We start from the raw sequence: 26,904 nt of genomic DNA, 5'->3' as shown, positions 1-26,904 counted from the left end.
CTGAATGAAGATGGACACATTCAGGATGCTAGCACTCCTTAAATGTTCCACACTTCACTGAGGCGATGAGATGAAGTTCACAACTGAACAAGAAACGTACTCAGATTCCAGACAGAGAACTTCCCTACCAATTCAATCACCAATAGTCAACAAGCTTCCTACTCTAAACCAGCATGAACTTGAGCATCTACCAGCTACCAGCCACACATTCTTCAACAACATCTGAAGGATCAGTGGCGTCACGATCTTCAGCTGTGCCATTCAATGCCAATTATTTTGGCGCAACAATTTAAACATGCTTCAAGTACGTCGGATACAGAAACCTCCTTACTCCTCCAACAAAGTCATAACTCATGCGGGATGCTTTGATGGAAGAGTGGGAGGCACACATGTGAGACCTCTGCCTCAGATGGACGAACTCTCACTCAGAAAAGCTGCATCACATCACATGCTCAAGCAGAGGTCAGTAGTAGGGATGGAGGGCTTCTGTCCCTTACAGGTCTCCGTTCATGTATTTGCAGCCCATTCAGTGGGAACAGAATCTTGCTTCCTTAATATTAAGAGAGCAGAGTTCTGCAAGTGCTTCAGAGTGGTGGCCATTTTGTAGAGTGACAAATGTGTATATCTAGAACAGCTCAAAACAAAGGCATTGTCACAAAGCAGTCACTATACAAGAACTCCCAAGTTTTTTGTGACTCCACCTTTGATACATCAGATTAAAAATTCACAACTTGTTAAGAGAAGCACAGAAAAACTGGCACTGGTCCCAGATGAGCAACATTTCTTTGGCGTCAAAGCATCTTTTAAGTCTCAATAACTGATTAGCAGACAAGCTCAGCATAATCTTTTAGAAGAGCACCAGTGAATACTTAATACAACATTCTGCAAGGGATCAGGGTTGGTATACAAATCGGCTCCACCTTTTCCTTCAACCACAGAGGAGGCAATGGTACAGGCCAAACCTGCTCACCAGGATGTGGGGCAAGATCCTCCATCCTAGCCAGCAATTGTTGACCTTGACCGTGAGGCTCCAAGGTACCTATAATACAGTCAAAGAGTTCAAACATCCTTCCACTAGATCCTCATACATCTTCAATTGGAAGATGTCCTGAATCGGGTGTCTCCAGAATCAGGTGGACCCGAGAAGATACCAAGAAGAAATGGTACACCACTTTTTTTATTTGGATGAATCTGATCTTCAGTTTGCATCTATTATACTACATTTGGCTGCCATTACTGCTTACAGAAAAAGTCCACCACTGGTATATTTTTTCATAATTCTGTGACTAAGATTTTCTGGAATCATCAAGAAAACTCCCCCCCTCCCCACCCCCATCCCCCCGATTACAAAAACTTCTTCACATTGGGAAGTGAATACCATCCTCTCAGAATGGATGGGTCTGCCATCTGAACCCTTGCCTCTATCTGGCATACAACATCTGTTATGGAAAGTAATTTTCTTTGTGGCTATTATCTCAGCTACAATCATCAATGAGTTTCAAGCTTTCTGCATGGAGGAACCAGTCATAGTAAAGTATCCCTACAAATGCACTTGTCTTTCCTACTCACAGTTATCAATGATTTTCACCTCAATCAAATGATTTCTCATTAAAACCTTTCCTGAACCCATACTCTACTCAGAAAGATCTCTCCAAACTTTAAATATTAAAAGGCTTCTAAAATACTACCTTGAAAAAAAAAATATCTCACCTAACAATTATTTCTCAACTATGGTGTGGTTAACACCTTCATCACTTTACCTTCCACAAAGCAAACGATATGCAGGTAGATAGTATCTGATATAATTACATGCTACCAAACCAAAGATGAACAAGCCTTTACCTGGAAAATTACATTCTACCAAACCAGAGATGAACAAGCCTTTACCTGGAAAATCTAAGGCTCATTCTATAAGAGGGAAAGAGATGTTTGATGCTCTCATGTTCCAACTGCAAATAGCTAGAGGGAAGCTTAGTGGAATGTAGTTCATACCTCTGCTATACCCCACTGTATCGATTCTTACTCCAGTTCTGATTTCTAGTGGGTCGGAGGGCTCTCTATAAATTATTTAACTGAACTACTAAGATTATTCCTTCTATAGATGTTCTCTATATTTTAGGTTCCCTTCTCCGAGGCAGGGATTTTATTTAGCTTGTTACACTATTTTATTGTTTAAGGATACCAGAGACAATCTCATGTCAGAGAAGAACATTTATATACTTATTTGCTGGTATATGGATAAAGAAACTTTGATGTGGAACAGCGGAGCGCTACTGGGGGAGGATGTTGTGAGGCATACATCAAGCGGGGGTTTGGACATTTATTTTTTTATTGGAAAATTGCCGTGCATTTTACATATTTACAATTGTTAAGCGTGGGAGAGTAAGTAATTTGCCCAAAATCACATATTTTACAGTCAAGGGCCATTGAAGAGGTTAGAACCCCTGTCCCCATGTTCGAAAGTTGGTGATTTAGTGACTGGATGTGAGGAGGAGCCCATCGAGCGGTACGCGCCAGTCAGACAAGGGTTAATTTACCCGAACTCGTCTTCCCCGCAGGAACGCCCACTGAAGGAAGCGGTCCAATGGGAAGAGTCCTGGGGACTTAGAAGGACGGACCCGGCAGCGAAAGGGGAGTCTCCGGAAGACGCCAAAGAAGAAGACGACGGCGAACATCGGACCAACGGAGACCCACCGGAGAATCAGGAGACGAGGACATCGGGAACAGGAGCATCTCAGGACCGTGACGGCGTCGGCCCCAGCCTGGAGGGAGAAGACGAAGCGGCAGCAGAACCGGAGCAGTGGTCGGAGGACTGGTGGACGCCCCCGGAGAACGCCTGCATGCCGCCGTAACTCTGGAGAGTTACGGCTTCAGCGGTACGTGTAAGGGGACTGGGAGGACAGGAGGGGCGGGGAGGGAGTTGCTGCCCTTCTTATATGCCTTGTCAAACGTTACCGCGTTACCGAATAGAGAGGGGCACTTCCCTGACTCCACTCTGTGAAGCACTTAAGACCGGGGGACATAGCTTAGTAAACAGTGCAGCCTATAAAGCACTCGCCACCTGAAGCAAGGGGCGAGCTTATGATTCTGATACTTTTCTGTTCCCTATACCTATTCTTACGGCCTACACTGAATAGACGGGCATTTCACCATATCCTGAGCCTGAGCACTGGGTGTGTCAACCCCTTTTTCCCTTTTACTTTACCCTGGTGGTGGTAATCATTCTTACCCCCTCGACAGTCATACTTACCGCCGGTTGTCTCTTCTCTTTCCATGGTACCCGGGGAACGACACCAATAACCTGGAGAGGACCCCATTGACAGACGAGACGGCGGCATCAATCACGAACCACCTACCACGAAGCTCACCTGTGTTTACTTGTTTATTTTCCATCCTATATCTCTAATAAATACGCCATCATAGATCCACGCATAAGACCTCCTCGATTCTTTTTCCTCCCATCCCTCTCACACTGGACTACATATTCAACTGTAATCCTAATGGTCATTGTGGGTATTCTTTCTGAATCCATTAACAATCCTCCCGCCGCTCCGTGTTCCAAAAGCATAGATGGGTAATTTCAAGAATGTCTTGATCCCTCCACTGGGTTACCCTAAAAAGTAAACACTCCCATGGACCATGCACTGCATGATGGAAAAACTGCCAGCATTATGGAATTCTTAAAGTAACATCATCTTTATAACACAAAATCTGCATCATAAGTCTAGCTAATGATGCACTTACTGCTGGCAGTCTTGGCAGAGGAGCTTACAAGTGAATGAGTGCAAACTGTGACTCAGTGTCTACTAGTTTGTCACCCAACTGCCTCCCTAATCCCCATTCCCCTCCTCCACTACATGAACTGGTGGGCAGCGTGAAGGGGGCTCTGTGGTGGAAGACTCAAAGCTCCAGAATTCTTGATATGCCCCGTTTCACCAACACAAATTATATTTTACATATTCTCAACTTATTTTTTTGCTGTTTCGCCATATGGCCTAAAGAATATAAGTGGTAGTTGTGATGTCCACTGCCTACAATGAGTAGGCAGGAGAGGTTTAATCTAATATAACAGGTGCCAGCTAATCTGACAGGAATCAGCAATACATGGAGGATAGACTAGTGGAAAGGTAAATATCCTCTGCCTAAGAAGTACTCCTGCCCTTTCTGTGTAGCTGCCCTTCACCCCCCGTCCCTTTTCCGTGATCTGAATTATCCCCTGAATCTTTTGATGTATCTGAGGAGGATACAAACTTGTTCTGCTTATTCCATTATCCCCAGGGTTTGCTGGGAACCATGGTCCTAGCAGTTCTGTTAGTGTAATAATCCCCTGATAAATAGGGAAAGGCCGCTTCTACTTTGTAAAACTGTATATCCTTTCTTTCTTTGTTGGACTTCTTATATTGCTCTATACGGGTAAACTAAAATTTTATTTTTCTATTTTTGTCAGAGTGGCTTTGGTCTGACTTTTACTTTAACAAGCAGCAAGATAGAGATCCCATTTCTGGATGTAATGGTCAAAGTAGAAAATTACATTCTGTACACATTCTACTGAAACCCACAGACAGAAAGAAATAACTTACCACAATACTCAAGCTTCCACCCCCGCTCTTTGAAAGATGCTCTACCGTATGGTCTGTTCTTAAGAATAAGTAGAAATTGCTATCATAGATCTGACTTATTAAGAGAAGCTGCAATACTGGGGGATAAACTCATGGCCAGGGGATATCCCAAACGTCTTGTAAAACACTCTCTCAAATGAGCGATGTTACTTACTGCAAAAACCAGGGATGGTGTGGCCTGAGAAACTTAAATGTGTAACCACTTTCTCTCGAAGCTCAATTTAAGTGTCCAAAAGCATTAAGAAGCATTTGAAGGTATTGGCAGCAGGGAACCTTGCTCTGGAACCGCCGCTGTTCCACAATAAGAGGAGTAAAACTTAAAAGACCATTTGTTAAGGGCCACACTCACACCAGAAAAATTACCAGAAACCATAATTGATCACTGGGCCCTACCTCCGGTTATTGGACACTTTAAATGTAGTCAGTGTATTGTGTGCCAGTTCTGTATAGAATCAAAAACAGTCCAGCATGTCAACACTGAGACACCTCTTAGAGGGTTCTATAATTGTAATGCCTGTAATGTGATTTACAGTATAACGTGGTCATGCAGGAAATTATACATTGGGCAAACCATCCTGAAAATCAGAATAGGTATTTGTCAACATTGCAGTCATATTCGCCGCAAGGTCACCAATACCCCCGGTAGAACATTTTATTGCTGATGGCCATACAAAGAACGACATAAGATGACTGGTTATCAGTGTCCTAAATTACTTGAGAGAGGTGACAACCTGGAGCAGCTACTCATCAAGGATGAACTGAAAGAGATCATTAGAATGGACACACTGAGAACTGGCTCGGACTGCCAGATAAAATTGGCTAATATGATCATCTGAGTAACCACCTGCCACGTCTGCTGTACCTGGACTAGGCCTTTCACTTTGTTGTTTTATTATTATCTTTCTTTGCCTTTTGAATTGAACTAGCATGCAATTTCAGCTTTTTACTCGATTTGGAATGCATCATCATGTTTATTATTTTGTTTTTTTATGTCTGTGTGACCTCCATCCATTACACTTTCTCGAAAAGACAGCAAATTGTATTCTGTTGATTCCATTGCCTCTTTTGGCTTTTCATTATATTTTCTTCACTTCCAATTATGTGCTCTCTGATTATCAAACTTATGCGCCAGTGTAATTTATAACATTTCTCTTTTGTGTATTTCACAATTCACTCTGCAGATATGGCGGCCTTTTTTACTTTCCATTACCTGTTCTAGCAGAGACGCTTACAACAGCGCTGCCCCTTCTCTGGAAATGGCCGCTCGACTTGCAGCCCAGCTCGATCCGGATTATTCTTCCTCACTCGAGCAGTCTTTTGACAAAAGCACTGTTCTCTTTTTGAGGCTCGAGCGAGGCAAAGCACTAAGTGCGCGCACGTGCTGGGACTCTAATTTCCTTTTTTTTTACATTCGAGAAGTCCATCGACTACAGTGCAGTACTTTTTGAAACTCATGCGCAGCAAGGCAGATTGTGCTCGCACACGCTGAAACTCGAATTTCCTCTTTACATTTCATTAAGGCCGAAAATACGGTGGTATTTTACCGCCCAATGCCCCCATTGTTGGTACAAGTTTTTCGGAAGCTAGCAAGGTTTTACTTCATTCACTCTCCATACGTCTTCTCTTTGAGCACTATTTTTCCATTTCCTTATTATTATCACCATTTTTCCAGCCAGCCAGGCTCCAGCGGGTTTAACACTAGTCATTGGATACTTGTGTTCCTTCATCCTGCCTACTCGGATTCAGGTAGAGTTTGTCCACCTCATATTCATCATTTTTGTTACTGTTCCGCAATGAGCCAGCCACTCTCTGAACTTTCCTCTCCTTTTTAAGGACGGCCTCCTTACTCTTTCTTAGAAGCTCACACTCTCCATTCTGTGAGTACAAACTAAACTGTATGTGCTTGTACCTCACACCTTAACATGACCTGGTCTGTGTTTCTGAATCATGGATGTTCATTATTCTTTCAGTTTTTGCTCTCCGACTCTGGCTTTATTATTCTACGAATCCTGAGGATGATCCCCTTCCCTCTGTAGACTGTAGTTTGAAATGGGCCGTGTTGCTTTTGTTTTATGTGATCACTGATTTTTTTCACATGTATGTATCACATTTATGAGAGCACCGATGACGTTTCTCACCAAACATCTACTGCACCGTCAGTGTTAAAAAAAACTTATATGACTTATATTAACTAAAGTTTAAAGCAACCATTTGGTTTAGTTGAATTGATTGTGTAATTATGAACTGTGGGATCCGTGTTTTTTGTACATAAGATTTCCCAAGTTCCCAGGTGATCCTCCGGTTTCCTTGTAAACTCTACCTCTCACACTGAGCTGGCAGCCAGTGTAGTAATCAGACCACTCAATTGACAAAATCCTCTGGTTTATTATCGAACATGGGTACACAGCGATACATTTATTTCAAACTTCAAAACTGAGATAAGCCAGGCACTGTGAAAAATGGGTAAAGTGCCTAGAATAACAGGAGACCATCAATTTAAGTGATATGATCAAACTTATGTGCAGAGTGAAACAACATGACAAGTGCATTCAAAATAAAGGTGCACACTGAAATGGATTTCACAGTGTAGCACTTCAATCAGCGGAATGGCAGGTGACATGGACGTGAAAAGCAATATGGGGGAGTGTGTGGGTGTGTGTGTGTGTGTGTGTTTTTGTGCTTGCGCACACAGACATTTTTTCCACAGTGAGAAAGACACCTTAGTCCAGTGGTTCCCAACCTTTAGACTTCTGGGGGCCCCCCCTTAATCATTACTGGAAAACTGTACGAGTCATTACTGGCCCTGGAGAAGGGTGGTGCAGCGGCCAGGGCAGCTGACTTCAGAGCACAGGGTTCACGGTTTGATCGCTGGCTCCGGCGGCAGCTCAGCTCAGCACCATGTGACTCTGGGCAATAGCTCACTTCATTTCCACAACGGCCCCCAGCGCCTTGAGACCCGAAAGGGTGAGTAGTTTGCGCTTTACAAAATACAAATACGGCCTAAGCATTGTCCATGATTTGAACCGCAAAACAATACACACAAATACAGAAAGAGGCATTCATCAAATAAATGCACAAATGTACACAAATGATGGCACGGTTTATTTAGTTTGTAAACACATATAAATTAAAATCAAAATTTTTATTTAATTTTAATAGAAAGGTTGGAGCTTTTCTAAATTCAATTGAGTCCACTTATTGTCCATACTATATTCTGTTTGGTGCACTTGCACTGCTCCCACGAATCAATCGGGGGATAGTCATTTAATTTGTATCCTTCAGTTTTGAAATTCCATCACATTTACAGTATGTTTTAAAATTTTCAGTTGTACATTTAGCATCTTTATTTATATACACTTTGTTAATCTGTTAATATTATTTCATTTTCTAAGTAGTCGAGGACCCCCTGAGGAGGCTTCGCAGACCCCCAGGGGTCCCTGGACCACAGGTTGGGAACCACTGCATTAGTCAACAGGAGGTGGATGTCACTTTGAGTAGTGTGTACATGATATTTCTCAATGTGAAGCACTCACCTTTGCCAATGAGTAAGCTGATCTCGGAGTTGATGAGCTTATCAGCCCGGTCTCCTTCACGGGCCACAAGTCGCAACACGGGCAGAAATGGCTGCACATCACACAGACGGCGCTGCTCATCCTCCAACTCCTGCTGTTCGGACGTCTGGTTGATACAGGTGAAGACATAAGACGTAGGGTCGCTGAGCATGTGGAATAATGGCTCACACTGTGCATGATGCCAGAGAGACTACAGGGGACAAACAAAGCATAGAATAATGAGCTGTGGCACTGCAAGCATGGATGAGTTCTCATCACCACCCTGATCTACAATGCATCAATCTTTCTCACTATGCGAGCCGAGGTAATGGTTACCAAAAAGCCAACTTCAAGTTAAATGCCATAAGGCTGTCTTGTGTACAGGCTCAAAAGGTGGACCTTTTAACTAGGACAAGACCCATTTTAATTCAAAAGTGGGATTTGGAGATCTAGTAGGAGGAAACATTTTCCTGATACTCTGCAAGATCTGTAAGATGTCTTTAACAAAAGACATTCGAAAGAAAGCCATTTGTGAAGGAGATTTCTTATAGGCAGCGAGGGCTTTAAGCTGTAACTCAAGTGATTAAAAACTGTAGCCCAGCCATTGATCGATGACGAAGGAACAAATTCATAAATGCTTTCTGACATACTTGTTTTGAACACACCAGATGCAGAACCTCTTCCATTTGAAAGCATATAATGTTCTAGAGGAAGTACTTTGCTTCTTGTAAAATGTCCGTACAGTCCTGTGGCAAATTTAGATGCATATACTGTAAATGTTTATGAGTCAGGCTGCTAAGCTCACCAATTGGAAGGATGGGATGCCAGATCATGCCTCCAGAATTGTCTGCATGGAAACCTCCTATGTGGTTATTCGGATAGATGCAGAAGGTTGGTGAATCACCACTGATGTGGCCACTCTGATGCCCTCAAGGTAATTCTGGCTTTGCAGTGATACAGTTTGATCAGCACGTTCAGGATTAACAGAAGGAGAGGAAAAGCACGCAGAAACCACCCTGGCCACCATACCAAAAGAGCATTTCCCTTCAACTATGGTAGATAGACCTGAGGTGAAGCCCTAGCATTTCCCGTTTCTTTCATGTGCAAACAAGACTATTGTTGGATAACCACATTTGTCGAAGACACTAGTGGTTTTCCTGAAATGATCAACTGAGTGACACTGGTTCTGCATTGTGGATCCTTGGCAGAAGAACAACTGTGATGTGCAAGACCCTTTGCTATCAGCCATCTCTAGATCATCTGGAGGGTCTTGTTTCTGTAGTTTATACTTCTTCTGAAGTGTCTATAGAGCAGACTTTACTGATGCCAAGATGTACGGTCTCCAAAACAATCACAGACTTTGATGTTGTAGGAATAGGAATTAGAATGTTTGCCTGATCAGACCGTCATTGAAGGCGGTTATATTGCCCACAGAGGAGATGAGAGTAGGAGAAGTACCTGTCAGTGGTGAGGAATAGTCCCTGATAGAGAAAAAGTCTGAAGAATTAGACAAAGGAGGGAGAGTGCATGGGATCGTGTGAGTGCCTAGAACAAGAGCAAAATCTCCTGCTGGAATGTCTTAAACGTCTAGAACGAGAACTGGATACTCTAGATCGAGTCCAAGATCAGTACCGTGTTCTCTTCTGCAGAAGGCGGAAATAGATGGGGACCACTGGTGACCTTGGAAGATGTGGTCAAGTCAAGGGTAGCACAGACGTTGGGGGTGCTGGAGATTGGAGAGACTGATCTCTGAGCTGATTGAGTCAAAAACAAAGCTACTTCTGGAGTTATATCTTTTGTGGGAAAGTAAATTCGTAAATACTCTGGATTGGCATAGTGAAATATCCTCCTCATATTCAAATGTTACAGACACTTTGAAGATAGTAATAATGGCCTTCTCGATGCTGAAGGTGAACAGCCTGTTGGCTTCAACATTGAAAGGGAAGGTGAAGGACCTTTGGGTCTTGATGTTGAAGGGGGAGCCGACATTGTAAGTGGTCTTGAGTGTGTGTGACCTTAAGTGTCAATGCCAGTCTTGGCCTTCATGTTGATGGTGGACTCGATGACAAGCATCTGGGCTCCTTCAACATCGAAAGGCGCTTTGATGTCGATTTCCTCCACAACATAATTGTCAACGGCAAACAAATAGGTACTGTACCCATCTTTGAAATCATAGACCTTGACTGGAACCAGCACCTCTTCCTCTGAAAGTATCTCTCCCTGGATCTACCCCTCAGTGTGTCCTTTGAGAGTGCAGAGCGTGCTATGGTTGCACCTCGCCACTCAGATTCTCCTGAAACAGCCAACTTATGTGTCTCCAGCAGGCCCTGCACCATGATCTACTGCCTGTCCTTTGGGGTTCTCCTGAACATCTTTTGGCAGTGGTTGTACTCTTCAGGAAGATGGTCTTCGGGAAAGAATGTTATACACCAATGGTCATGCATGAGGGTCTAACTGGGCTGCCTTCTTTTTTTAGCTGGACACTTCACAAAACGTGAAAGCCACCTGACAGGAAAAAGGAAAGTTCCCTGTCAGAAAATGTTTCTGATATACTCCATTTGAATTGAAGTGGTTGGGAAAAGGTCTGTGAAGATTTTCAATGAAAGAAAAGGAAAAATGTCCAAGCTCAATACCTGTCAACTGTAGGCCATTATAAGACACAGGCGTGAGGATGGGCCCTTAAAGGCACACTACATATTTTGTATTCTCATGTCTGTAGCTGTTTATTTGCCAACGCTGTCCTTCACTTCCTTGATTTTTCTTTTAATAAAATGTTTGTGAAGGTTATTTCTGGTCACACTGTGGTAATGTTGTGACTATTTGGCTTATTCTTTAAATTAAAAAATAAAATAAACAAAACTTGCCACTTTTTAAGTGTACTGATGCCTATTAGGCTGAACTCTGCAGTTTACTTACTGCATTTGATCTGATACCATGATTTGTGCTTGTTCTCTTACAGGGGATCCTCGTCTAGTCATAAGCACCAATTATTTCCCCCCCCCCCCTCCTGCCCCCCCTCCCCCAGCATGCATGGTATGAGGATGGGCGCTTAAACACTGAAATAACTGAATATGTATATATCCATATTTTTTTTATTAAAGTGCTCTAGGATACTGCATATGGGTGGGACAATTCAGTGCTTACAACTATTGATGAGGATCCCCTGCAAGAGAATAAGCACATATCATGGCACCAAATCTAATGCAGTAAGCAAACACTGCAGAAACTATAAGAGTTCAGAAAGTCTTGTGCAGGATACTCGTGTCATTGCAGATATTAACTATGACAACGAGCTTTGAAAGTGAAGCAAGCAGTTGTAGGATTCTATGATAACAGCCAGAAACAAATACTCAAGTGAAAGTGGCTATAGAAACGAATGTGCATTGTGCCAGATCAACTACAGGGGATATAAAATGGAGAACATGAGAAAAGTGGTACTGCAAATGCTGTGCATGGTGATAAACTGACTGCAGGATGCAAACAAGAGAATAGATGAAAGAAGTGACGCATAAACTGGCCTGGTGCCATAAAGACTGCAAAAGACAAAAAGGTAAGCATATGAAAGAGGTCAAAGCAAGCATGTATGGTACCAGAGCACATACAGGGTACAAACAGAAGTGAGAGAGGCTATAAGTAAAACTGCGCGTAGTGCCAGAGTGACTGCAGATGGCAAACATAGGCCAAGATGCAATAGATGGTAAAACAAGCATTGTGCATGGTACTAAAGCACCTGCAGGAGGTGAAAACAGTTTGAACGTAAAAGGAGGTGTAACAAGTTTTGTGCATGGTGCAGATCATCTGTAGCAGACAAACACAAGGAGAGGCGTGGAAGAGGATGCAGTAAGTGATGTATTGTACCAATATGAATGGATAGGATGAACAGTGCACAGAGACATGAGAGGGAAATCTGGTAGGTAGTATGACACCAAAGCAATTGCAGAGGGAAAGCTGAGCAGAGTTAGAACGTACAAAACAAGCACTGCAGACTGTGCTACAGGGGCAGACCAGGCAGGTGCACTGTGTCAAAGCAAAAGTTTGTAAGGGGAAACAATGGCAGAGATGTGAATGGTGAACAGTAGGCACCTTCTACTTACAGGAGGCAAATAAGAAAAAACATGAGGATCATGGAGAGTGTGGTATTCTTAGTCCTTGCTCCACCTCCCTTACAACTTGGTGAGAATTGGCCTGTACCAACAGGTAGTACTGAAAAACTTTGCTACTTTAAAGAAAAAGCCCTCAATAAGCAAGGATTTCTACATGCACTTGAGATCCAGCTCTTGCAGAACTTTCTGACTGAAAGCAAGATCTTTTCTGAATATGTGCCTAGCGAGTAAAGGTTGTAGAAAGCAGGTGGTGTATCTATGGTGCTGCCCTCCAAACATCTGAAATGGGACTGTCTTGAGAGCAAAGTCTATGAGAAGTCTAGCCTTTAAGCAGGCAAGATTTGCAATGAAAGAAATTACTCACCTAGCAATAGTGGTTTTATCCACTCTTTTGCTTTGGGGGGAAAACCCTAAATGTTACAGATGCACAGTGACGTCTAGATTTTGTAACATTTCTTCAAGTGAAGAAGTATGGGTCTTAGTCTAAAAGGTATGAAGGTAATTTCTGGATTTAAATGGCATTATGAAAGACAAAATAAGACTCTTTCCTCAAAGAGTAGAGTTTAGTCGATGTATTGGAGTTTGCAGCAATCATTGGTAGATAATACTTACAGATATTAACTTTAATTCCTGTTCCTATAAGAAAAAAAGACGAAGCCCAGATTGTTACTCAAAGATGTTTTTAGAGGTTTTCAATTTCTCTCCAAAACTCAGGGATAAACTCTTAAGCATTTACTTTTCAGGGGGGCTTCTTAATTGATCATTTCTAGGTGCACATGACGACGATGATTTTTTCAGATATACCGAAATGTGCATTAGTCAATTTTCAGGAGCTATGCTCTTAAATTCTGATTTGAAAATGAAGACAGAAAATTTGCAATTCATACTAGCCTTTTAGCTCTAGGCTTATCAGATAGGTTGCCAATAAAATGAACCCCTGGCTTGTTTAGGTACAATACGATGATAATGTTTATCCCATGAGGTCTTAACCAACTATTTTCCAAAAGAGTTCTGGCATATAAAGCCAACCTTGAGCTCCAGCTAGCTGATGAGTGAATAAGACATTGTGATGCTCTTCCTTGACTAGAAAAAAATAGAATTACATTAATAATCCAGTCTTCTATCGCCATGGCCTCAAAGACCTGAGCGACTGTGGAAAGATTCCACAATGAGAAATTGATTTCGTTCATAATGTTTAATATGGCCTTAAGACCCTTTTGGGGGACAATAAAGTACCTGGAGTAAAGCCTCCATTGTTTTTGGTCCTCTGTTTGATTGCCTCTAGAATATGTTTTTATGCTTTCCAGAAGCTCTGCAGAGCACCTAACCTTAATTAACATTACAGACTAACTAATGTATGTTCAGGGAATATTTTTCCTTGAGGAGACACCGCACCCATTAGTCCCAAGTGATACACCTCCATATCTGAAAGAAAGAGCCTTGCACACCTTTGCTGTGAAGCCAACCTGACTTATTTGATGAGTTCGGGTTTGTGGAAGTGAAAGAAGCAACTATTTTTCAATCAAAATATATACATACTCTCTAATGAATTGGGTTTCTTTTCCGAGGTTTCAAACACACAAAAGGTGTTGGAAGGAATTTTTCCAAGTAGTCTAAACCACTGACAATCGCTCTAAGTAGAATTACAGCCCATTGTTTTCACCTACTGTGCCACTCTAGATAGAGGCCCGCCTGATGCAAAAAGGTAATGACAATACTATTCATGGTAACTGTGTATCCCAAACGGCAAGGCACTTTGAATGGCTGCCCCGATTCAAAAGCCTTAAAAAGGGCATGGAAATCCGGAAAGGATCATGGCCTCTGTGGTTCAGATGTAATTACACGCAGATCTAGCAGTAAGACCACCCACACTGCACTCCATTAGCACTTGTGTAGATGGTAAAAACAATGTCCAAGCCTTTATCCTGCATATCAGAAACTGTTGTAGTGCTGCCTCTTTGTTTCAGACATCTAGTAAAGAAATTGTTCTGCTGCATTCACCCAGGAAAAGGTAGTACATTTGGCAAGGCTTTTCCAATTATGTAAGCTGAAGCTGGATTTATTTGCCTCGGAGAAAGGAATACATTTTGAAACAATGCTTAGCCTTTGTTTCTCACACATTTGCCTCGTTTTATAAAAGTAGTTATGTGGAAAAGCTGGACCTTTCCCTTTCAGAAAGGTCTCCTTAAAGTCTGCCAACTGTATGCACAGGTTGCTTGGAAGGCAAAGGGTTAATCATTGGGCATTCTGTACTTCGCACCCAAGGGCAAGTAGACTTTAAAGGAGGAAGATAATTGAATGCCTCCATAGGTCTTTACGTTACATAATAAAAGAAAAAGACTAAGTATAGGCAAAGGACAACTGTGCATCTGCTCAAAGAAGATACAAATAAGAAAAGTGAGAACCAAATTAAGGTCCCACTGTGACATCACAAAAAGTTTAGTCAGAACATATGGGCAGAACCTTTCAGGTAAAGCAGCAAGACAGGCGATTTAAACAAGTTTGGTTGGTGCAGTATAATGCACAAAGGCCAAAAGGGTTGACAAGTAATCTTTAAATATGGCTATGGCAAGTCCTTGCTGGGCTAAACACAACACAAAAGCAGAACTTGCCGATAATTTGTTTGTAATGGGTCTGGCAGGAATTACACCAGGTCTTAAACTTATCCCAGCATCCAGCGTAAATAGATTTTGTAAATCGACGCCTGGCTGTTAAAATGACATCAACTATTGTTGGAGGGAATTCGAAAGCAGTCACTGCTCAATCACCCTGCATGGAGGTGTAGATTGTCCAGGGTGCAGGACCCTGCGTTGCTGCTGCGACAGAAAATCCTCCCAAAGCAGCAGCCTGATCAGAGAACAGATGTTAATGGACAGAAGGTCCGGGTACCACATTATCTTGGTCCAATTTGGAGCTACTAGGATGAATTGGGCACAGTTGTTCCTGATCTTCTTCAGAACTCGCAGCAGGAGAGGTAGTAGAAGGAAGACATACAGGAGTTCTGTACACCACTCAAGGCAGAATGCTTCTCCAAGAGAGAGCCTTCATGGTAATCAACAAGTGTTGATATTGCACGTTCCCTGAGCTAGCGAAGAGAGGGAGCCAGGGATCTCCCCATTGGTGGAAGACACTGCACCACATCTAGGTGTAGCTGTCATTTATGATCTGCTAGGCATTGCTTAGTGAGCTAGTCCACGCTGGCTTTTAAAGATCTTGCAAGAGGGTTTAGAACCAGGGAGATACCATGCTGACTCAGTCTGTTCAAGAGGCAAAGGGCCTCATGGCATTATCCCCACTCCAACGTGCTTGTTGCAGTACCACATGGCGGTAGTGTTGTCCGTGAGCACCTGGACCAACCCTCTCTTTGATGGATGGATGTTAGGAAGGCCTTCAATGCTAAGTAAATGGCCCTCAACTCCAACAGATTGGTGTCCGACAGAGATCCGCCTCCATATGAGAGTCTTCCGATCTCCTCCTCTCCCAGATAACCTCCCCAACCCAAGTACGACGTGTCAGTCACCATCGTCAGCTCTGTGTTGAGTAGGGAGAGGGATCTGCTGTGAGCAGATCAGTCACCACTGTAGGTCTTTTGCAGTCTCCTCTAAAACCCAGATGGAATCTGTCAGGTTTCTTAGGTGCTGAACCCACTGAGACTTCAGATCCCACTGCAGCGCCTGCATGTGCCATCTTGCGCAGTCCACTAGCAGGATGCTGACGGCAAAAAGGCCAAGAAGCATCAGAGCCACTCTCACTGAGATCCAGTAAAGAGGCTGAAAATTGGCTCCTGATGCGAATGGCATGGACTTGTTGATCAGGAGAGGGAGATCGAAACAGCACCATATCCATAACAGCTTCGATGAACGGAAGCCGCTGCAAAGGAGCCATGTGTGCCTTCACCGAATTGATCGAGAACCTTGAAGATGTTAGCCGGTTAGGCAGTTCGCATTGTCCAGAGGTGGTCTATGACTGACTGTCCAAGCCTACCTTCAACAGCCAGTTGTGGAAGTAGGAAAAAAGGGTATCTCTCAACCTCCAAAGATGTGCTGCGACCATTGCAATTACTTATGTGAACCCTCGAGTCGATCAAGGCTGAAGGGGAGCACAGAAAATAGAAAATGCTGCTGGCCCACCTTGAACTGCAGGTAACACCTGTGGTACTGCAGTACAGAAATGTGAATATAGGTGTCCTACAGGTCAAGCGCTACATCCAGCCTTCTGAATCCAGGGCTGATAGAACTTGGACCAAAACCCTGAATTGTCCAAGAAATTGACAGGCTGAAAAATAAAATAGGACAAAGTCCTCCGTCCTTCTTCGACATAAAGATATATCAGGAATAACAGCCAGTCCCTATTTCTCTTGGCTCCTTTGGTCAAAAGAGCCTGCACCAAAATGGAAAATGGTCCTCAAATATCCATATTGATGCTGGTGGGAATATGCTTCAGGTCTGAAAGGAATGGTGGAGGTAATACATTGTACTGCTTCCACTTGATATAGATGTGGCATCCTGAGAAAGCTAAAGCAGTTTAGTGGCAGTGGCGGGGAGGAGGTGATGTACTGAGGAGCGCACTGTCCCGGAGGGCCTGAATGTTGTCAGATGGATCCCAGACCCCGGCCTCGAATGGAATGGGGGAGCTGTTGTGAAGTGGGCCTTGATATTCTCTTTGAGCCAAGCCCCTTCTGAAGTCTCAAAAGGGGCAAAACTGTTGGGGATACTCCTGCACAGGAGCAGAAAGGGAGATGGAGACCACAGTGACCCTACTTTTATTGAAACGCTCCAGGGCCAAATCTTTCTTTTCTCTAAAGAGATGGGTGCCACCAAATGGCATGATGCCTGAAAGTCACATGAAAAGCCCAAAGCTCTCATCCACGTGTGATGCAGAAGCATCACACTGTTACCAACTGCCCTTCTTAAGCAGTTAGTGGTGTCTAGTCCGGAATGAATGACATACTTCGCTGCATCCTCAAAACCTTGAATGGACTGAACCAAAGTGGCCCTGAACTCCTCTGGGAACAATGACAAACTTTCAGCGACGGAGTTCCATAATGCATGGAAGTAGTGTCCCAACAAGCAGCTGGCATTGAGGGATCTAAGGGCAAGGCTGTCAGAGAAAAAGACCCATTTTCCAAACTACTTCATCCTCTTCAACTCTCTATCAGGCAGGGTCATAGGGCATTAATTAGGATTGACTCTGTTAGTGCTGGTTTGTACCACCAGACACTCCAAAGTAGAGTGCTATGTAAGGAAGGTAGGACCAGCAGGAGCTGTTTTATGGTGACATTACACTTGTTATTTACTGGCGGGCACAAACATGTTTTTGCCCAAGTGCCCATAAAGGTGTAAGTCAGTGCCTCATTAAAAGGTATCAGAGGTTCTGCAGATGATTTTAACGTTGTAGGACCACTGAAAGTATGTTAGTCTTCACTTCTATAAAAGGCAGTTATCAATCAACGTTTTCGGCTACCCTTCCACTAACCATGGCTAAGGACGTCGACTCTTCAGTAGAAGAGCCAGGTGGAGACACCAGCCCTGTGTCAGAGGACAGTCTATTACACTGTCCTCTATGAGGTCCATATAAAATGTGCCCTCACGCTGGTGTGAGGAATAAAATCATCCCCACTAACACTTATCACCATCATCACCAAATACAGGTTGGCTCGGATGAGACTCCGACCAAAGTGTAGCTGAAGTACTAGAGGACAGCCTATGGGCGAAAGCATGGTCTTGTCTGAATCAGAAGGAATACTGACCGGGTATCCAGGAACAGAACTCATGAGCATCTTTGTTCGAGGTTGGGACAGATTTAGTTCAGAGTCAGACACAACTATTAGATCAACATCTTCCTACTACATAGGTAGCCTCAGTGCCGGCTTCAAAGTGGAAGGAACCGGACTGGACTGCAGCACCAAGGGTGGAATCTGCTCTAGAATCGGAGTTAGACCCATAGCGGTTCAAAAGGCATAGCTGTACTGAGGGTGGACCCACTGGCGGTAACTTGGCTGGAGGCATCCAGGACCTCTACAGCCCGGAGGAGGGCCTCAGGGAGCCGGAGAGGTGCTCAAGATGTGAAGCATGGCCTCCTTAAACACCTTAATTTGTAGTGGCATCGTCAAAGTACCTGGGAACTCCGGGCACATCAGAATAAACTGCGTAATTGGCTCCTCAGCAGAGGATCAGGAACTCGATGCAGGGCACTTTGATGTCTCCACAACTTCTCAAGAGGAAAGTGGCAAGGATGGGACGGGGCCTGCTTGAACTGCTTTCGTTTTTTCATCGATTTGGACTGATCTGAAGACTTGGAGTGTGATGAAGACCTGTTGTTGGACCAGCCAACAGAATGGGAACAGGCCTGAGTCCTTGACATCAAGTAGGAGAGCCTTTTTATGATTTCCAACAATGTTCAGCAATGTACAGCTTGGTGCTTATATGTGATTCGGCATCACTACCAAGGTGGGACAGAGCCTTGGCAGAGACGCTTGACATCACTTGTTGGCATGCAGGAGCAATAAGGATAAAACTCTACCAGATTCAGTCTGGTGCGTTGGTGACGGTGTATTTACAAGGTGAGAAGTCTGCCCTTAGAAGTATCCATCAGAAAAGCTTTGTAGGATACGATTGTTTCTGTTCAGCATCTCAGCCAGAAGACCCTTAACTTCCTGCTTTCTCAAAGGATTACAGTGAAAGGATCTTTTAATCGTGGTGATAGATAAGAATTGGGAAGGACCTACTAGAGAAAGAGGAGAAGGGGGCTCTGGCAATGGCAATGCAATTTTGTCTTTTACCAGAGCCAAAAAGGTTAGTTAGAAAATATGGACTATAAGAAGCAACCCCATGATGTAATTTTCAAGAAATACCAGAAAAAATGCCTCTCTCTGTAAGGCAGAAACAAGGAAAAAATGAATGCATTCCAAAAAGGGAAGAACAATGGAGAAGTCAATCCTGTCTCTCCAGAACAAATACCAGGAAATATGAGTGGCAACTCTGAACTTACCTGTAAATGGTGAGCATACATACACAAAAGAATGCTCGTGTAGTGAGTGCACCGAAATTTACGGTGTCTTTTTTGAGAAGCCTTTTTTTTGGTTGTGCCATGCAGGCAAGTACACAGCAGTTGCCAAGGATAACTAGTAAGACAACGGAGTGCTCACAGTTGACACGCACCATGCAGCATGCAGTAAACATAAGCTGTATTAAACAGGGTGATAAAAGCATTTTTGATAGGGATTACAAGGAGAGAAGGAGCAAAATCATTCACCATGGAAACGCACAACTACCTCATCGACATTCAAACCCATTTTTAAATACCAGGACCTGCTGTAGTACACAACGATCCCATAGGACCTACAGATTGATATAAGCTGGGTAATAATGAGAAGCTGCAAATAAGAGTATGAAATACAGACAAGGACTTGCAGGAGTTAAAATAAGAAAAGATCATGAAGCAGGGACTGCACACAGTGGAAAAACAAGGAAGTGCACCAACTCAGTACCTGCTTGATTGTTCGAAGGCTGTCATTGCGGGGCACCAGAAACCGGAGGTAGATCCCAGTCGGCAGTAAAAAGTCCACCAAAATGCTCTGACTCTCATCCTTGGCCCAGTACTCAGCAGGGCAGTAAACCCCAGGAGGCATCCCACCGACAGCTCAGCGACCCTAAACACCAGCTGAAACAGATATCACAAGATGATATTTCTACACATGGCATCTCACGGCATTCATTTGTCCTGGCAATACCTAGCAGAGAACTGTCTCGTTCCCTTCCCAGCTCCCCTTCAGTTGGCAGAGATTTCTCCCAAAACATCCTGATAGTATCTTGCTAAGGAACTTGTTTCTATGCACACTTTAAAAGTAACAGGCCAAGCCACCACCCACCAATAGCTTATAAGTTCCTATCCCCTTAGAGTGATCTGCCCAGGAACAATCTTATCTTTGGGAGGCAATGGTTTGTCTTTCAGGTGTGCAGACACATTGTATTCTGGCATGGTGTTGGAAATGCTCCTGTGACCATTATAAATATTTCTCGTTACTAAGCTGTGCAAACTATATTAGTTTAAGTGCAGAAAGTTACTCATACGTAGATTGGTTCCCTGCCTCAGAAATATGCATACTCACTGCATTAGACTCCAGTACTTGCAAAGAGTTCATTAGCAGTAAAGAGACTTCCTGTATTGAGGAAATTCAGATACGCTGTATAAGAATCTGGTGTTAGTGATAATTCATCAAAAAGACAATCTCATTTCTTTTTAAGGGTAATACTCGAAAGACAACTAGAGTACTGACAATTATTCCTAAATGACAGTAGAAGGTTTAGCCCTTTGTTTTTTTTACTTTCATGAAATACATATATCTTAATAGGTAACTCTTAATTCGTTTGAACAAATCCCCACAATTGTGTTCCTTGTGCTGCAGTGCCACAGAGCAAAACGCATTTGATTCTTCCTTACAGACGATGGGTCTTAAAAGGTGTTATTTTAAGCAACTGTGAACTCTTCTCTGATCTTCATGAAGCATGTTAAGATGCAATGGGTGAAAGGGAAAGGAAACTGTGGTACACAAATGAGCAACGCTCCTGTACTGAAAAAAGAAAAAAATCAGTTGAGAACGGTTCAACTAAAGCCACCAAACTAAACTTAAGCGAATTAAACACCCTACCAATTCTCCAACTGACCAACACAACCCTCTTTCAACAATTCATCAATCATTGAACATCCTACCAATAATCTTCCAAACAAAGAACTGTTCAACAAAACTCCAATCAAAAAACAATTATTTTACCAAACATCAATCCTTCTACCAGCTAATTAAATATCTGAACAATTCTCCAATCATGCGACTAAGCGTGCCATAAATAATTGAACCACCGTCTTGCTTAACAGCAACAATAAATAACAAAATGCCCTTTCAATCATCTAACAAAACATACTTCAATCTTGCTAACAACAACTGATGCGTTCTAGAAACAATCCACTACCCAACAAAATATTCATTTTACTATGCTTCATCCAAGCAACAGAAAACCTTAACATCATTTCTTTTTATCAACCTTTCGAAAATCCCCACCATCATCCTACCAAAAATCCTCCAATCAACCACGAGCAGGTACCAACAAATCAGAAATTTCTCCAAACCACCAAATAAACCTTGCAGGCTAATTCTACAACCAGCTATCCTACCAACAACGATGTAAGCAACAAAACATTCAACCAACAATCCTCCAACCAACCACTGATCAGCCCTATTAACAGTCTTTTAATGAATCAACCAAACCTCACAAACTACACTCCCGACACAAAGACGTTCAACCAGCAATTCTCCCACCCTAAGATCAGCAAGCTCATCTCATTCTTATTTTAGTGTCCTGTGCATCCATATGGACTCTGTACTCATTCTGCCCGCCCTATTCTTCGTAAAAAAAGAGCTCCCATCCAACAATCAGTGAGAGGCATCACTGTACAACCCCTAGCAATTCTCCATTCAATTAAAAAGTCAAACTCGTCGATAAATAAAACCACCTACAACATTCATTAACTAAATCACGAATTTCTGCTACCAACAATATTCAAAACATCCTCAAAACAACACGGAGATCAGCCAAAAGCACCAACCATCTCCAGATCCCTCATAAAATCCCTGCCTAACAAGCCCATTCAAAAATTTTCAAAGCCACAAAAAAAGAACACATTTGTGGAACACATCTCAATAACACATCTCCTCTGAAACTTAAGATGAAAACTTCAGAACAATGTAAAGACATTGGCAACCGAATATTAAAACAGGTTATCACTGATCGGCCTAGAACTCCAAGGTAGTGCCATGCACCCTGCCCTTCTAAAGGCAGCCTTGCACTTTGAACTACTTTGAACCCAATTTTTAAAAGTGTGGTGCAGTGGCCTTCAAAGGTTGAGTTTGGTCCTACCAAAGTAGATTCACTACCAAAGGAGTAAAATATCTGTTTTCCAGCTGATCATAAAATGACAGAGTGGACAGATAGCTCAAAATTACATATGTATAAAAAGCTTGTAATTCCCCGAGAAACAATATTTAGAGCAAATTAAGTAGGTAGATAGATACAATAACAGCAGAGACTGGTGCCCGGATAACTTATTTGGCCTTCCCCCACCCAACCACTCAGTCCACATTTCCTAATATCTACTTAACTTCCACTTCTAATTTCAAACGTCTTCTGAAAAACGGGCTTAAATAGTTACCTTTTATGATGTTGCTGACCTCCAAAACCAGAGTCATTGCTTTGTCTGCAGGAACAGAATGATTGACACCAATGACGTCTTCTTCAAAAGATTCACTATGTCCTATTCAGACAAAATGAAACTTTACCATCAAGCAGTAATTTTCCTCTGTCTCCAAGAATACTCTGAGAAAGAATGATCGGCAGAATAATGCATTCAATAATTAAAGCAGGACTATATTGTGCAACTTTTATACAGCACGGAGGTAGAAAATTCTGATTGAATTTGGAGAAAATAGGTTAGTTCTTAAAAAATTGCTGATAAAGGTAATACTGGCGCCTTTGAACATTGGTTGCCTTGGTGATAATCTTAATGAGATTGTGCAGATATGGATAACAGAAGGAAAGATTAACTTGGTGTACCTTGAACAGAGGTAGACTGGACATTAGGAAAAGAGGGAAATTTCCCACAAACGGGCAAAGTATGATCTATCAATAAGTGCAGATTTTCATACCACTACAGGACAAGGTGAATGCTAGAGGGTCAAGGACACCCTAGGGAGAGATGCTAACCATAGAAAGGCATGTGCATGACTGCGAGCTGTGGTGAAGAAGAACCGTAGAAGAATTTAATTGGGGTAATTTTGAAACTTGTAGTCTGTGAAGTATAATCCTTCTGAAAAGGTAAACCCTACCAGTTATGTGGAGAGGGAATGAGTACCAGCCCCATAAGACCGGTCCGTCGCATCTCTGCTGAGAGGGGCCTAAGTTGAGGTTCCAGCTTTAATGCTGATCAGTAGTGATGAGTATCCCAAGGTATCTAAAACTGTTGGTTTGAACCTGTAATTTTGGCTGCCAGCAAGTGACACTGATTCGCATTGAACGGGTACAAGTACAGCTTTGTCCCAATTAACTATCAATCGCAATACCTCAACATAGCTGTTCAGGGTGTACATCAGCCTCTATCCTGTCCATTGTAGTTATCTAAGGATTAGGAACATGTTGTTTACAGAGAGGGGTGGTCTTCAAAGTCCCCACCCCACTGGAAGCACTGCACCAATCCATTTACTCACACCCAGCGTGCCAGTGGCTCTATTGCTTGGGCAAACAGCAGGGACAACACTGACGACAGAGGCAACTCTGTTGGGTATCTCTTTCCAAGAGGACTGTGTGATACTGAGTTCCACATACACTGGCTTACAATATAAGGCCTTAACAACAGTCAAGAAGACAGTACTGTAGTTTATTTTAGTAAGGGGAAAAGGAGGCCCTCCCTAAATTACTTTTAGGTGCAAGAGGAGGGAGGAATGAAGAGACCAATGAAAATATAAACCTCTATACTGACCTATTTAATTTATCAAACGACCAAACAAGGTTCTAAGTTACCAAGACCCTCTACATATCATACATTTACATGAAAGCCACAATTATTTACTGAAAAACATTTTATTATGCAATTTTTTCTTTTTATGAAAGTCTTTTTTTCATAAAATGAAGTTTGTTTTAGACATACCTGACAGAAGATTCCTGAATCAAGAGTCAAACGCCTTTTCAAAATATATCAGTATTGGGCATGAGCTCCTATACCCAAATACCTCTTAGGCTAGGTCACCTTCATGCACAACAGCCACCAGCTACGCTCCAGTCACTGAGCCTCTATCACAAATCCGAAGAGAAAAGACTTCCACCGGGTACTCTGCTCTAGTGAAATGGACTATGTACAACCATTCTGGTTACTCCAGGCAGGTTCTGGAAACTGTCATTAACTTATGCTGACAGAAAATGCACCCCATAAGTCAGCATCAAGGGCTGTTCTATTATTAAAGGGCAGTGACCATCTGCAGTGTACGGGGGCACAGAAGCAACACACACTTTGGATGAAATAGGGGAAAATCCATCCCCTACCAAAAATATAAATGCACCTTCCAACAACAAATGATACACATGTTGTAAATAATCAACAGACCCATTAGAGGACAGAGCCAAAGTTCAGTGCCATGTGGGACCCTACGGGTATGGTTTGATGTCACAAATATGGTAGAGCTGCAACGCCATCATCAGACACACTGGTTGAAGTCTGCAAACTGACGTTTGTCACTCTCTAAGCATTTTGACTGCCTCACACTATTGAATCCTCGATAGTGAAGAACACACCTTATTGGTAAACCGCACTGAGCAATCTCAGCTTTTGGTGGGCAATGTCCCTTTTAAAATAGTGAGTGTTTTTTTCCAAACTTCGGTTCACAATCACTGAAGCTAAGCAGTTGTTGCTCAAAAGAAAGCTGAATACACTGAAATTCACCAGTAATGGTTAACTGAAGTAAGTATAACTCGTACCCTTGCCATGCGGAGTGTTGTCATCAATAAGAGCGAAACGGCCAAAGCTGCTGACCTTGGAACTGGGGAACCAGGTTCGAGTCTCGGCTCAACAGCCTGTGATTCTGAGCAAATCAAACACTTAATCTCCCCTTGCCTGAAAATGAATGTGTCATTGTGTAATGTAACTAGTTCTCACTTACATCAAGAAAAAAGAGCAACCCAATAATCCCTTGCGAGTAGGTGTATAAACTAGGTGTAAGGTCAAGGGCCAACAAGTGAATAATTTACGGAAAGCTACTTAGAAATTATTTGCTTACATTGTCTGTACTAACAGTAGGAACCTAATCATAACCAAACTGTGCAGCATTGTGATTACCTCTGGGAACCTGGGAGCCTGCTTCCTGCTCCTTCCTGCAGCAGGCGGAGACAGGAAAAAGAGGACAAAGAAGAGGCGGTGGCCGTCCGGAGCAGGTTAGTGATTCGTTTTAGGTCGAGCCTGGACAGCGCATGCGCTGCTCTGTGAGGCATGCTGTATTGAGGTAGGGACTTCAAGCTCCGCCCACATTTTTCATTGGCTTGTGTCATTGTCCACTGTAAACTGTGGCTGCTCATTGCTCAAAAGGCTTAGTAGTCCCTCCATAGTACCGCCTTGTCTCATTTTGTAACCTCCCATGGTGACACCCCCTGTTACGTGTGCTGTTGCTCGGTAGGCTTTAATTACAGCCTCCGAGCACTATTTTCTCAAATAGCCTCGTCCTGCCTGCTGTTGCAGGTAGGACAAGCTCTCTCCTAATGCTTTCTAAAAAAATTTATAGCATGCCTTTGCAATGCAATAGGTCTTGTGTTTGTGAGATATTAAGCTATTGGCATTTGAAATTACAAGGCCTTTTATTTATCGGTTTTAAAAACAACACATAAATAAAAGGCATTGTCATTTACAATGCCAATAGCTCAAACTCTCATAAATGCGAGACCTAACGCATTACAAATGCTTGTTTTTGTTTTGCTTTTGTGTTTTTTTTTTAAATTCGGCCCTGCATCCCCCAGCCCCACCATTCCTGATCGGTAGTAGGAACTACTGCCCGGTTCCCCCTAGCCGTCCCTTTATACTTTATTTTCTTTTAATTTTCAGGGCATGCAACCAAGTCATCGAGTCATGTAATGGTGACTGCAACATTTCCCTTCATGATGCGGCCAACCAATTAGAGTGCAAGCTATTGCAGGGCTCGCAGTAGCCTCTCACTCCCACAGAAGAGAGACGGCTGAGGGGAGAAAAGTGAGGCGGTTGACGCGGAAAAAAGCCCCCTTCAATCAATCACATCTTTCTATTATTTGAAGCTGCGGGTCTGCAGGACTCACGCAGGACACCTGCAAACTCAACGTCCAAGCAATTTATTATATGAATATGCACCAGATCACAAAACACACTCTTTCTGAGTTAAGATATAGATTTCTGCAAAATTAGTGTATTTCTGTAAAAATCGTTTTAGCAAACCAAACAATCCATTTCCTATGATAACCAGGTCCTAACTATAAAAACACAGTGGCGACCGCACACACACACACACACACACACGCACACATATATATATATATATATACACACACACACACATATATATATATATATATACACACATATATATATGTACACACACATATATATATATATACACACATATATACACACACACATATGTACATACACACACATATATACACATATATATATATATATACACACACACACACACACACACACACACACATATATTATCTACTGGCAGTCGCCAGTAGATAGTTATAGTTACAACCTAGTTTCCATAGGAAATCTCAAAATTCTATTTTGAATAACTTTGGCGCCGGTTGACGAATCCTCGCGAAATTTTAAAAACTAATGGGGCGCTCCGTTCAGCTCCTACCCTGAAAGTCTCGGGGTGATTCGTCAAGTGGGGGCCGAGAAAAAGGGGGGGTCCCAAAACGCGTTTTCCCCATGCATTTTTCCATAGGACCTTTAGTCGCAGCTACAGCCCGAACGGCTGAACAGAATTACGTGAAATTTGGCAGAGGTAGCCATAAGGTCAAGGAAGTGCCTTTTGTAGGTCTGGTGTAAATCTGTTCAGTATTT

General features: G+C 42.8%; 1 protein-coding gene across 7 annotated transcripts in view; it reads right to left on the bottom strand.

The window, feature by feature from the left end:
* PIK3CD (phosphatidylinositol-4,5-bisphosphate 3-kinase catalytic subunit delta) overlaps nt 1–26,904 on the bottom strand; it is a 671,014-nt gene that overhangs the window by 522,908 nt on the left and 121,202 nt on the right. For 5 of the 7 annotated variants that reach the window (XM_085609767.1, XM_085609777.1, XM_085609774.1 and 2 more), the window contains exons 2-5: nt 22,480–22,581; nt 20,384–20,434; nt 19,763–19,935; nt 8,153–8,381 (exon numbers count right to left, since the gene is read on the bottom strand). In XM_085609767.1, coding sequence (XP_085465893.1) covers nt 8,153–8,381; nt 19,763–19,903 — 370 coding nt within the window. In that variant the 5' untranslated portion in view covers nt 19,904–19,935; nt 20,384–20,434; nt 22,480–22,581. The remainder of the gene's footprint in view (nt 1–8,152; nt 8,382–19,762; nt 19,936–20,383; nt 20,435–22,479; nt 22,582–26,904) is intronic. The other 2 variants (XM_085609769.1, XM_085609773.1) reach the window with 1 other exon arrangement.

The sequence above is a fragment of the Triturus cristatus genome, chromosome 1_2 (assembly GCF_964204655.1).
Source record: "Triturus cristatus chromosome 1_2, aTriCri1.1, whole genome shotgun sequence".
NCBI classification, from domain to species: domain Eukaryota; kingdom Metazoa; phylum Chordata; class Amphibia; order Caudata; family Salamandridae; genus Triturus; species Triturus cristatus.
Note: the sequence above shows the minus strand (reverse complement) of the source record. Positions and strands in the feature narration are given on the sequence as shown.